Source organism: Halyomorpha halys, unplaced genomic scaffold, assembly GCF_000696795.3.
Source record: "Halyomorpha halys isolate HHAL.00 unplaced genomic scaffold, Hhal_1.1 Scaffold1282.1, whole genome shotgun sequence".
Classification (NCBI taxonomy): domain Eukaryota; kingdom Metazoa; phylum Arthropoda; class Insecta; order Hemiptera; family Pentatomidae; genus Halyomorpha; species Halyomorpha halys.
The window spans coordinates 69731-83817 of record NW_027108234.1 but is presented as its reverse complement, the minus strand read 5'-3'; the positions used below and the strand labels follow the sequence as shown (position 1 = coordinate 83817).

The following is a 14087-nucleotide window of genomic DNA, read 5'->3' as shown; positions in this document are numbered from 1 at the left end:
ATATATATAAATGGCTACACAGATATGAAAATATACGTGTGTGAAAAGCAATTCGTGGGTGGCCCAAACCGATGCTGACAAAATACCTAAAAAATTTTGCAATAAACATTTTTTTGTTCATTTATCAAAATTATTTAAGAAAAAATTCATAAGCGGAATAATAATTATTCGGAAAATCTAAAGGAAAATATGGTTTGGTTTTTGTTATAAAGTTGATCTGTGGGACCAAAAAACTATTATGATGCGTAAAACAAGTAGATAAAACAGTAAGTAAAGGAAGAGTTGATCCACCAAGAAGGGGCAGGGTACAACAAATCCGATATACAGCGCTCCATTAACCCCACCTGTTTCAATGAAGATGGCTAGGTCTGCGAGCAATGTCACCTTTCTCTGCTAAGAACAGCTTTGCAAAATATTGTCTAATCGTTAAGGTGAAATATTAATTACAGCTCCATAATAAATATACATGTTCAAAAATTAAACAATCAATTACATATACTTTCTTATTTCATATTTTTACATTATACTTGTTAGTATTTTTATTAGTATTTTACTAACGTTATTGAAAATGGTGGGAAAGTCAGAGAACGCTTAATAGAAAAATAATAAAGTTCGTGTTTGCTGGCCAATGAAGATACGTTTCTACCATGTAGATACTAAAAACTCTTTTTGAAAATAAACATTTCAAAAACGTTTCCCTTAGTTCATAGATGTATAGCTTATAGAGTACAGCTTCATGGTACAACCATTTTAACTTATATTTCAAGATTTAAGTTTTAAATATTATTATTTTTGTTTTATAACTATAATTTTTATTATTAGACTATTATAATATGTTATCTATATGTAGACTGTATTCGTATCTAGTTTAATAAAGATTGTGAACCATTTTAAATCATGAATTCAGGGGACAAACTGCTTTCAATAGAGGAAAGCAAAGATGAGTAAAATTATCTGCGTTTTCTTATGATTTTCATCAGCTACTGGTAGAATATGTTTTCCATGTCCAAGTAATGTTTTTGTAACGCAAGAGAGCCCATTTTTGCATATTTATGACTAAGTAGCACTAGGAGACTAGGAGTGGTGATGTCATCTGTCTTTGTAAGAGTGCTTGGGAATGCTAGCAATGAAAAACAAACAGGTGAAAGGGATTAAAATGTTACCTTGAAGTACACCCACTTATAGTAAGTTGATTCAAAAATCAACTCATTGCGTAGAGTTCGCCGGTATATATTGAACATAATTGATATAATGTAAGTTTGTGTGTTGATTCGCGTGTAACGAAAGATGAGTTGTCTGATTTGGAACCATCAGTGTATAAAAAAAAATGTTCCGGAATATTTTCTACAAGACGTGACAACCTTTCTTTCTATTCGACAGATGTGGAGTTATTTTTGTGCATAAGGGACGGATGTAGCATTGTTATAGGTTTTTTTAGAGTCCAAGGTGGGTCCTGAATTTCAGGCTTCAGTTTCGGGATTGCTTTAAATGTTGAGATAGCCAGAGTGATTCTTACTGCCAAAGGAACTGTTGGATTTGGTTTCTGCCGTAAAGCTATGGAGAATTTAGATCGGAAAACATATTAGTAAGTTGGATGACTTGTTTGTTGAAATAATTTTGAAACATAATTTACGGCTAATTTTTGTCTCCTAAATGATAGAGGATATAGGCCTGCTTCTGAGCAAATGTTGAGAATGGGACTGGTGATAGGAAGAAAATAATCAGAAAAGAAAGAAAACAAAAGCAAGAATTATACAGCTAGGATCTTTTACTTAAATATGTGTTGGCATTCGAGAACGAAAAATAAAATCCATTTTGAAATAACGATCATTAATGAGAAAATAATACCCATTCATTATAAGTCGTTTAAAAATACTTTAGTGATAAATTCCACATTTATTTTCGCTTTCATTGCCAAACTATTGATGGTGAAAATTATATTCAAAATTTTCATTCTACTTTAATAGCCGTCATAACAGATTTTTATTGTACAAGTTAAAATACAAAAACAATCATTTTTTTTTTTTTAATATCCAAGCATCTAAAATTTAACGAACTATTTTAACACGCTATCTCCATTTATCTAAAATTTAAGAAACTATTTTAACATACTATGTTCAAATATCTAAAATTTAACAAACCATTATAACATATATGTCAATCATAGCTTCAACTTCAAATAACAAAAAAATTAAAAGAATTATAGACTAGTTGATTTTAAGATGTTGCCTTCAATTTTGGATATTTATATTAATACATTTTTGTAACATATAATTTTAATTTTTAAAAAACGTGACAAATCAGTGAAAATTACCTAAAAAAGTAGTTAAATGAATAGAAATAATAAAATCAATTTTCAAGAAATGAAACTAATATATTTCTAATATATTCAAATTCATTAGGAAATAATAACACATTTCCCAATGAATAAAAACAATTCCAAATTTTATTAAAATACGTTTGAGATAAAATATTGCAATAGTTTATATAAGAGGCTTGAATCTAATTTCAGTCTCCATAAGTAGTTTTAAATTTAATAAATTGATTTAAAATTATCAACGCTGAAATTATAAACATCTATCAGTGATATCGGTTATTCAATGTTAATTCAACAATTGTTTCCGGCTTCTTCCGATTAATATTTACAGCATTCCTTTATTCACTGCTTGGTATTGATAAATATATTTTACTTGTAGTTCTAGTGGTAGATTCCAAGTCATGGACTTCCCAAACTCTTATATACCATAAAAATAGTTCATTATTTATTGATTAAATAAATTATACTTTTGTTTAAAACTAAAAATAATAGAATAGATTCTTGCTATTAGTTCTGATTATAAAAATTGTGTCTTTTGTGATTGAAAAATATGATTTCAAATGACAAACATTTTCTATCATATTAAAATATTTATTGGTAAGCAAATAATTCAATATTTGCGAGATTCAATCAACAAACTGGTTTATCGAGAATCCGCTAGGACTAATATGAGCACACGAACTCTCATGATCAATCAATTGAAATTGTTCAAAAAATAACTAGAAGGTATCATTTGTAATTTTTGTACTGTTTTGATTTTTTTTCTTTCATAAATTTAATCCAAGATTAACAACAAACATATGTTATACAAACCTAAATTTGACATTTAAGTATGGATGGATGAAGTTTTCAAAAGTTACCAAGATTTCAAAAACCTTCACATCTATTATAAATGATAAAATTTGGTGCGGTGCACTTTTCACACAACTCTCACTCACTATTCTATTCACATCCCCATGTTATGTGTAGATTGGTAGATTCGTGTTAAAGTTAACGCTATTATTGTTGTTAAAAAAAAAAAATTTAAAGACCAGGAAAGGCGAAAATAATGAACAATTTTTTTTTTATGCTGTTCAAAGTCTAAAACCTTGTGGTTATCAACGCCTATGGTTTATTTTAATTGTATACACATATTCACTCACATGTACATGATTCAAACGTAAAAAAAAAAATCTAAGAAGAGCTATCATATAGAAAAAAAGGATTTTATTTTTATGTTGCTATGCAAATTCGTATTTTAGGGTTCCTAAAGGTAGATATAACAAATATAAATCTAAAATTCAACGAAAGATAATGAAGCCATCATGCAATCAGGATTGCTAGAGGGTAACAGTTCTTCCTGTTCGACTAGAATGTATCTATTTTTCTCCTTTAGATATTCATAAAATAACGTCAAATTTTGTATTTATACATTGTTTATTGTTGCTAACAATGAGAACAGATTATTTGTTTTTAAATTAAAAAAATGAAAGGTACTTCAAAGGAAGATGTTTGAAAATTCGGTGTTAAAGTTCTGTTATATTATTTTAATGAGGATAAGACCTAACTGGTGTTAAAGAGCACTTAATTTCTCATTGATTCACCATATTTAATCAAACGATTAAATCGTTAGTCCTTTTAGAGAAAATTCGATTTTGGCGAAAAAACTGCAGTAGAATTTCAGTACCTTATAAATTTTCGTTTTTGAGTTAGACTGGCACACACAACAACCATTTTGTGAGGCTTGCTTTTTTGAACTCAGGGGAGGCCAAAACAAGTATTTTAGTTGAAAACTTGAAGTTTAAATAATTCACTATTTTTTCCTAACTACTTATACCTGTATATATGTACTCATACATAACATGTATAAGTTACATATATTACATTTCTAGGTATCTGAAAGTAATAAATTACTTATAAATTATAAAATAAAATACTGAACAATCATTATTGTGTAAGTATAGCCAGCATATTATGAGAGCCATGAAATTCTAGTTTAGAAGAGCATTTAAGTAGCTTTGACAAATTCTGATATTATACATTGCCACCATAATATGATGTAGGGTCAGACAAAAGACGCATAACTTCAAAAATAAATAAGTTTTATTATATGATGTACATATTTTTGCACTACACCGGTTTATGAATGTAGATAGTTTAGCAACAATGGATTTTGAAACGTAAAAAAGGAAACAAGGGTTAGTTTATACAGATTTAGCCTTTTCATCTTGAAAGTAAACGCATGTCAGGAACAACAAAGAACATTGCCAATTGGATTTTTAAAAAAACTAAGAAGTTTTAACACTAACACTTCACATTCTTTATTTACTTATAATTGAAATAATATATATTTTTCCCATTCCAAACAGAAATATACTAAGAAAAAAAAAAGATTTCAGAATCACATTGAAACTCTCATATAAAATATCAGTAGTCAGCCCTTCGTAGGAGGTAGGAGGTTAATTGTTTGAAACTCTTATTTGAACATATTTATAAAAAATATTATTTAACTCCATCTTAAAAGATTTCATACCTTCTTTTTCTGTACAATAAAATTTTATTTTTCCTAAGTGTTACTTAATAATTATTCAAATAATATTCTTTATGAATTTCAATTATATATATATTGAAAACATTGTTTAATATGTATATATTTTTTTAATCAACGCACAATATATATTTTTTCTTTTATTGGAAGTACAATGTTGTAGTAATGTTTTTTTTTCCCTAATATTCGTCACTAGAATAATTTCAATTTACTTTTCGTTTTGGCTCACCATACAAAAAAAATATAGATTTTCATATATTTATAACATTTATTGTTAGCGTCCTTTTACAATAAACATACTAAATTAATACCACTTGCATAGACTATAATTTAATGATGTACTGAAAAAAACTTTATTGCATAGAAAAGTAACTAAATTTTGCAATTAGAAACAAAAATCTAGCACATAATGAAAACAATTATTATTAATTGTTTAGGGTTGTAGATGTTTTTTAATTGAGAGAAGATATAAAAACAATAACATTTCCTCAAAGATATATGTAATTACAATTTTACTTGAAAAAGTGTACAAATTATTAATTTTATTTCAGATTTTTGCCATACAATATAAATTTGTATGCACTCAAGGAATAAAACATTTTTTTTTTTCATTTTTGAACGTAATTTCCTGTAATAAATAATAATTATAAATATATCCACTCATACAATTTTCATTTTATGTATAGTGATTTTATTCAATTTTTCAACAAAAAACATTCTTTTAGCTATAATTCACATTTTATTTATGTTCAGCATCTATACGTTGAATATTATTTGTTTTATTTAGCATGAATTATTATTACAACGTTTAACAAAATTATTTCTAGTTAAAAAAACCTGAAAGATTATTTTAAAAAAAGGATATCTAGAGTGTCAAAATTATTTACCCCTTAGAAAAACTGTAGAATAGTAGACCATGCAAGGTTCAGAAACATTATTCGTTACTAAATTCCCCGCAAAAAAAAAATTTAAACAACCTTTGAATCGTCTGTGACCCTATTCAGTGGAAGAATACATAACTATATATAAATATATTATTGGCCATAAGTAAGCATTTTATCTGTAAATGATATACAAAGTACTTACGGATTGCGGTTTTCGTGCGGACATTTCTGGAATATCCCATTGGGTACAAGATAGCCCAGTACCTGTCTATGGACACTGCTACCAAGGAAAATATTGATATGGTGCAAAGAACGATGAGCAAAGAAAGAGTAAAGAGGCAGGCGACGAGCTCTGTCGGCTTGCCGACCATGGCCAGGAGAGCACAAGGTACTCCAAGAAGACCAACCAGGAGGTCTGCGACCGCCAAAGAAACGATATAATAGTTGGTCCTCCGGCGGAGGCGGCGTTCTCTGCCGAAGGCGACGACGACGGCGGCGTTGCCCAAGACGGCCACGATGGCCACCACCAGCTCCGAGCCCAAGTACCACGGGTCGAGGGCGCCCATGCCAGGACTGGCCCGTCGCCCGCCCCCACCAGCTCTCCCTCCCCCACCCTCCGGGAAAGGGGGATAGCTGAGCGGGAAAGTGGAAGGTGATGTACTTCTTCTGGATGTGACAGTTGTGTACGCTATAGTGACATGGCCATCAATGGAACTGCAAAACGCCATTTATCATTAAGTAATAAGTATTCTGTTCATTTGTTCGGCAGAGAGGAGAGGACAAATGAATGTTGGAAATATATTAAATTAAATAAAATAATACTTGTCAATGGCAGGGTTTATGGGGGCGATTAATATCGAAAGAAATCGTGCAGTAAGATATCGTTTATTAACATGATATTGAAACTAATATGTAGTGTATCTTGGGGTACTTATAAAGTACTAGTTTAGTAAAAAAAAATTTAGTTTTTGTGTCAACATAAAAATATCAACTATTGGAAAATCTAGTCCATCCGACTTAAGTTCTTCTAACTTTCTCAGTTATGTGAGAAAATTGAATAATGTTGCTGTATATTGGAAAAGTCATTTTTCTTTACTGCATATGCCGATTTTTCAGTAAAAAGATGTATATTCACTCAAAGTAATATTATTTTGTGTAACCTATTTAGTTTATAATGAATGTAAGCTCTAAGCAATATCTTAAAAGTTTGTTGTTAAGATGTTCATCATTTTACTACAAGTCACTGCTATATATTTTACCTTAGACAGACCAAGGCAGAAGTAATCACTCAATCACTGCGTCTTATAAAGCAAATATCTTTGGAGGTTTTTGAGATAAATTAATTCTTAATCAATAGACTATAAAGACAATACAAATTAATTTGTACAGTGAGGTTGTATTATTTATTTAATGTATTATGACTAGTCATTTAAGACAGTTTTTCATTTACATTGGGTTCTTTCTTGTTTTACATAATTAAAAGTCCTATTTATATAAATATTGCTCGAGGTACAACAGAGGATAAACGTCATTAATATCTTGAAATATTATTTATTAAAAATAAAAAGTCGTAAGTTTCATTGATGAAATTAAGGAATTCCAGGCGGAATCACCTTTAAGATGGCAGTTGTACACAGTCCATTGGTGCGATAAAAATGAAGTACAATGTCTTAGCACACTGTATTGCGATTAAATATCGGACCATATATTAATCGTGTTGAGAAAAACCACTCTATATGGTTTAAAAAAGCGATTCACTAACGGATGCGTTCATAAGAAAGTGTATAAACACCTGTGCTAGGTTAAAAATGCTTATGCACTCCCACGATATTTACTTCGCCGTTTGTCTTGATACTTCAAAAAAACTGTCAAAACCTGGTGTTTATTTCTCTGATTGCGTCGATTAGTTTTCAGTACTTTGTAAGGAAGTAATATTTATTGAACAAAGGTTATGCAAAGAAGTAATTTGATCAAGATTGCCCTCAGACACCAGGTTTTCCCTTAATTAATGGTACCGACTTAACAGAGATTGGGACTAACCACCACAATGACTCACGGCTGATTTAACGGAATAGATAATTATCTGCAACAGCCAGATTATTTACAGCCCAGGGATGAGGGATATTAAAACAGCCTCTTACCCACCGAGCTATCTTCTTAAAATATCTGCAATGTCGTTCATTTAAAATTTGCAATATCTATCACTAATGAAATTATTTTTAATATACGCTTTGTGGAATTGTGGAAATCTACGACAAATCACATTTAAATAAAGTTTTTTATTTTATTCTACATTCAATAAAATTATTCAATATGGATTTCAAATTTGTGGAACGTTTTTAACATTGGCGAATAAGTACAAACTATGTGTTAAATTCTGAGCTCATTCCTTAATGGTAGAACATTTTCAGTCAGAATTAATAACAAAAATTCAACCCTTAGACAAATCAATGCCGGTACTCCACAAGGCTCAGTCCTTTCTCCCATTTTGTTCAACTTTTACCTTCACGACATCGCCCAGTCCACACACACCTCCATAGCTATGTTCGCTGACGATACAGCTCAACATGATGACATAATAATAGCTAGAAACACTTTGCAAAGTCACCTTAATGATTTAGAACAATATTTCACTAAATGGATGATTAGCTTGAATATTGAAAAATGCAACTCAAAATTTTTACTCTTCGACGCCCACCAGATCCACCGGATCTAATCCTCAAAGGTAAAAATGTGAAATGGAATCCTGCCAGTGAAACAATAAGATACCTGGGAATTCACCTAGATCGCCGCCTTACCTGGGATCACCATATCAACATCAAACTAACTCAAACTTATGCAAGGTTAACAATGCTATATCCTATCCTAAACAGAAATTCCAAACTAAAACCAGAAACAACTGTTCTTATATTTAAAACAATCCTCAGGCCACTGCTGATGTACGGCTGTGAAGTCTGGGGAGCGGCATCCTTCACGAAAAGGAGAAAACTACAATCTTTTCAAAATAAAGTCCTAAGAACCGCAGTTAATGCTCCTTGGTTCATAAGAAATAGCCAATTGCATCGCGAATTACAAATGGAGTCAATAGAGTATTATATCAAAAAACGGTTCATGAAGTTCCACTCCCAGTTGCCGACAGTTAAAGGAGCAGTGACCTACAACCTCGGAAACCCAACCTCAACCCGAAGACTGAAGCCCAGACTGCTGCAAGACATTCTTTTATAAATATAAAATTAATTCATAGTCACACTACCTCTATTGACTTATTATTATTATTCATTTTATTTATTCATTATTTTTTTCTCTCTTTTCTTCTCTCTTCCCTTTTTCATATTAACTTGTTTCTTTTTACTATTATAAGACAATTGTTTGTTTTATTTAAGTGTACCAATTTCATTATTTTTTGTTATTAATTTTACTTTCCTCTTTTATTAAGAAGCATTATTCTTATCTATTTATTTTATTCTTATTACTTTTTTTAATAAGAACATTTTATATAGTTATAGGTGTCATTTGTATGACTATACCCCTCATAATCAACTGTTAAAAAATATATATAATATAAGTTATATCAACCATGTAAGGCCCACCAGGACGATCTGGTATAAAAATAATTTAAAAAAATAAAAACTATGTTTTCACATTTAATATTCCACATAAATGCCATATAGAAACCAGAAAATTTATTTAAAATTTAAATTGTAACATTTTCTATTTACAGTAAAGCTTCTACTTGCCCCTTTAAAATTAACAAGAATAGGTCAGTAAGGATGTAGATGAGTGGGCATTAATCTGCTAATTTCGGAACATACTAAATATAATACTATAAAATTTTGATGATCAATTTCACAAATATAACTACCAGTAAGATTCATTACAGCACTAAGTTTTGGAAATTGTAAAATTATTAGAATACAATTTGATTGTATTGGGTCTTATTGTAAGTTTTTAGGCTGCTTAGTACGAATTGGAATTTTTCGCCTCGAATTTCATTCGAAAGAATAAAAACAAGTAAAAAACAAAATTAATTTCTTTTTTTGCTCAAAATATGTTTGTAAGGTCCTTTCTGAAGCAACTTAGTTGAAACCATAAAACAGAATAGAGTAAAAAAAAATTATTTATTTTATTCTTATTTCCCTTACTTTACGTTTTTATTGTGTATTGTAAGTTTTTATTTCTTTTTTATCTACTTGTCTAATTTTTATTATTTACGTTTTTGTAATCCTTTTTTATTTATACTCTTCTCATCTTATTTATAATTTCTTTAATTTACTTTGTTCATTTTTAAATGAATCTCCACATACTTTAAACCATACTTAGCCACACTTTTGTTTAATTTTATTTCATGTTATCTATTCTCATACTTAGTTACATTATCTTAGTTGTTTATATAATTTTTTAGCCCTAACGAAGTTCCAGGGCAGATTCCAAATCTGCGATGTGGGACGAAACGTTGGCTCACAGTAAATAGTTTATTTACTATTTGTGTTCATTTGACCTCACCGAATTTCATATATTTCAAACGGTTAATCAAATATCTTCCAATAGAAAAAGTGTTGTAACTTTGAATTTTTTATCTATACTTCCCAAAAAAAAAAAAAAATGCGAGGTGGTAAAGTTAAAATAACAACCTAAACAAATACTAAGAATGTCTTATGTTGAAAAAAAAAGGTTTCAGACCGATACGTTAGAAAGATTCTGACCAGTTTCGTCCCACTTGCCGACATCAGGGCTCCCACCTACTACTCTTCTAGTTTGGTTAATGATTTTATTGATATAACAAGGTTGTTGGTATACTACGAGACACTTTTCAAGATAAAATGTAAATATGTGTATATATAATTTTCCTAAGTTAAGTAATATATAATTGTAATTGATTAAAAATAAATAAATAGGAGGTTAGAAAAAATACGAGACACTTCACAGAAAGCCCCGACGAAGTATGTTTAGGGAGAGGCAATATTTGCGTAGCTTAGTAAATAATTTTATTTTGGTGAAAAAACAACGGATGATACGCTGCAAAAGTAAATATACTATTTAGGAAAAACTTCCGCTAATCGGCATCTAAGAGACTGCATTCTCCCAAACATAACAGTTAAAATGGGTTTATGCTTGAAAGAAGTTGCTCCCGGAAGTTGTACTGGATAGACATCTTGCAGAAGATGAACAGTAGTTCTCAAACATCTGGCTAGATAAGCCTTCTAGAGGGTTAAATCTTACACCCTAGCTTTGCTTACTTGCTAATAACCTGATAAAAACAGCAAGATACTTTTAACGAAAAGATCAAAAACAAGAGTCAGTTGAGAGTTCTCATGAACGGTCAATGTGCACTCAAACAGTTCTCAAAACGAATAAAATAACCATTGGCCCTTTTTGTTTACCAGGGTACAGATATATATATTTTATTAGATATAATGTTATCTATTACATCACAATTACTTATTGCCCAAAACTGTGGCAAATTGTAATATTAGTTACTAAATCAATAATATACAAGTGAGGCGTCCTAACTAAGAAAGTGAAAAATTGTTTCACCAGATAAATTTTGCTTTTATAGGAACAGAAACGATATTTAGGATGTTAAGTTAATGTTACATTTATTATGAAGAATGGAAAATAATTATAAATAATAAACATTTATTTTATTTAGGGATTGACGGTGCAACCAGAACAGAAAAGAAATCTAACTGTGTTCAGATCAGGGCGAACAAGACGAAGCGACCTCGGTATCAAATGTTACTTTCCACCACAGCGAAAAATGCGTACAAAAAGCCCCATTTAAAAATGAATTTTTTTTACAATATTTCTCATTTTTTGAAGTATATACTTAAAATAAATGAAAAATTTTACAATTTTACTTAAGCATGTACAATTATTTTAATAAATGAAAAATATTTAAATATACACGCAGGCTTATTTTTGAAAATAATTAAATTTTATTAAATTTAAAACTGACATAATGAGTTGATAACGAGATTTAGGAAACCATTTCTAGAATAGTACTAGGGGGATACTTGCCCCCCCCCCTGTTTACAACCACCTAAGGTCAATGAAGTTTACTCGCGTCACCTCCTCTTTAATATACAACATAGAAAGCTGTGACACAAGTCTTGGCCCAATCTATCCCAAATTTCTAGAAATCTTCTTCCATCGATACCCTCCTGAATCGAAATTCCCTTTAGCGAGTTCCTATGGCACATATCTCCTTATGATAATAGTCGTTAATCTAGACTATGAAGAGTAGACGAACAGAGTTGTCGAAGGACACTCTTGGAAATAAGTTGTAGATACTAGTTGTACATAATATGCCATAGACTCGGCATCTTCATATTTATTCTACTCTGTCGTTGAATTTTGTACTTAATGTTATCCAAATAGAATTGCGAGGTTTTTTATTGCCTACTATCGATATATTATTACTGTTGAAGTAGATTAATGTAAATATTTCATTATACTGCCGAAATTCAAAAGTATAGTGGTAAAGTGTCAGTTTTACCCCTTGGACCAACTGGGACCGGGCCAGAGCCGCTTAATCCTGTGATTGGTAAATTAAAACAAATTAATATCACATTGAATACGATCGCTTCACGAAAGATTAGACAGTTTATCACTGATTTTTCAGATGATCACAACAGAAGCTAGTGTACTCAAAAAAATAGAATTTTAACAAGTAATCAATGATTTTTTCAATCAAAAATTAAGAAAAAACAACCTGTTGTTTATTTGAATATTCAAATAAAAAAAAAACAAGTATAATAAAGTATTTTTAACTAAAGTTATAAATAATTTTAACTAGTATATTTTTATTTTTGTTGATCTTCCAAAGTTATTCTTAAAATAATTTGAAGGACCTCTTTTCTAATCTAGATAATATCTTAGAGCCTCATATCTTAAAATGCAAGGGACTACCAGTTGATCAAAGATGGCTCTGTGGAAGTCGAACAATGTCTTATAATATTTAATTTTGTAATAGCATTGAATAATCCCTTATCCAAAATGATTATGTTAAGTAATCTGTTTCATGAATTTCCTAACGAGTGCTCTATCGTCAGTTTTTGGTAACTTTTTACACCAAGTATTTGCATCAGTCGTTGCCACCAAAGGTCTGCCGACCGCTAACTGGAAGGCGAAAATTGAACCAACAGTGGCCAACCCCCACTTCCAAAGTGAGGGGTACCCTTTAATATATTTGAAAATTAGCTCAGTTAAAGTGTATTTGTAATGACTTTGATGAAGCCGTTAAAACCTTGTAGCCATTTCGCGAATATCAGCAAAAATAATTATTAACTAGTTTATATTTTAATTTTAATTATATATAATAATTATTATATATTAAAAAATATAATAATTATTAAGTAATGACAAAAATAATTATTAAAGCAATTTTATCTTTAAATCTTCATAAAAACTATATGTTACCAACCCTCTGGCAGTCCACCCCAAGGCTCTCGCGGGACCAATCGGGAACCATTGGTCTTCATATATAATCTACCTAGATACACTTACTTAGGTATACGTTGAAAATGAAATGTGTAAGAGAAAAAAAATGGATAGTGCTAGATTATTTCACAGGAGAAAAAGTTTTTGAGAACCATTATACATTTCTGAACTATTCACTGCAATGGTAATGTTCCTTTTTTTGTATAAATTTTCTCATGTTCCGCTCCAGAAACAAACCAGAACCATACTGCAGAGCTGAAGAAGTTTGGATCAGGTTTATTCAGAGTGCCTTGATTTTTTATTCCCTGACATCATGAGAGCTCTTTGTTTAATATTGATTTTTATTCAGGATTATATTTCCGGTATTTTACGATTTCAAATAAAATATAGTGACAGTAGTAATGAGGAATGCTACGAGACTTGCCTCACGTACGCCACCAAATCCAACCACTTGTATTCATCAGTTGATTCATAAAGTACGTGATTTTCAAATTAAAAGGAAGTATTTAGCACTCATGGGGATCGATACAGAGGGAAGTATTTTTCCGATCTAGCTGACCAAAAGTAGGTTTTCTGAAAAACATTAACAGATGGTAAAAACCAACTGAAACTGAAGAAAAATATTGGAGGAGACAAGTTAAAGCCATATAATGTGATTCTAGTTGTCCTAACAAGTTAATATTTGCTTCAAGCATTAAATATATTACTCTTAATATACAACTGAGTTTGTAAGTTCACACTTGAGCGTTTATTTTTTGTGTTGAAAACTATTACAGATATTTAATAATTGTGGATTTTGTTACAAAGGAGTCTGTTGCGGCAAAGATATGATAATCGATTATGTGAAAATATGTTTTTTTCATGTTAAAAAACAAAACAACTACTGTCAGTTGTTAATATTTACAGGGCTTATGAACAG

The 14087-nt window shown here is 30.3% G+C and overlaps 1 protein-coding gene and 1 long non-coding RNA gene across 2 annotated transcripts in view; one reads left to right on the top strand and one right to left on the bottom strand.

Annotated features, from left to right (window-relative positions):
* Nucleotides 1-6237, bottom strand: part of AdoR (Adenosine receptor) — a 140172-nt gene extending 133935 nt beyond the window's left edge. The window contains exon 1 of the mRNA XM_014433943.3: nt 5931-6237. Coding sequence (XP_014289429.1) covers nt 5931-6099 — 169 coding nt within the window. The 5' untranslated portion in view covers nt 6100-6237. The remainder of the gene's footprint in view (nt 1-5930) is intronic.
* Nucleotides 1-11590, top strand: part of LOC106689133 (uncharacterized) — a 17655-nt gene extending 6065 nt beyond the window's left edge. Inside the window, exon 4 of the long non-coding RNA XR_001344390.2 lies at nt 11379-11590. This is a non-coding gene — a long non-coding RNA (uncharacterized lncRNA). The remainder of the gene's footprint in view (nt 1-11378) is intronic.
* Nucleotides 11591-14087: the final 2497 nt, after the last annotated feature.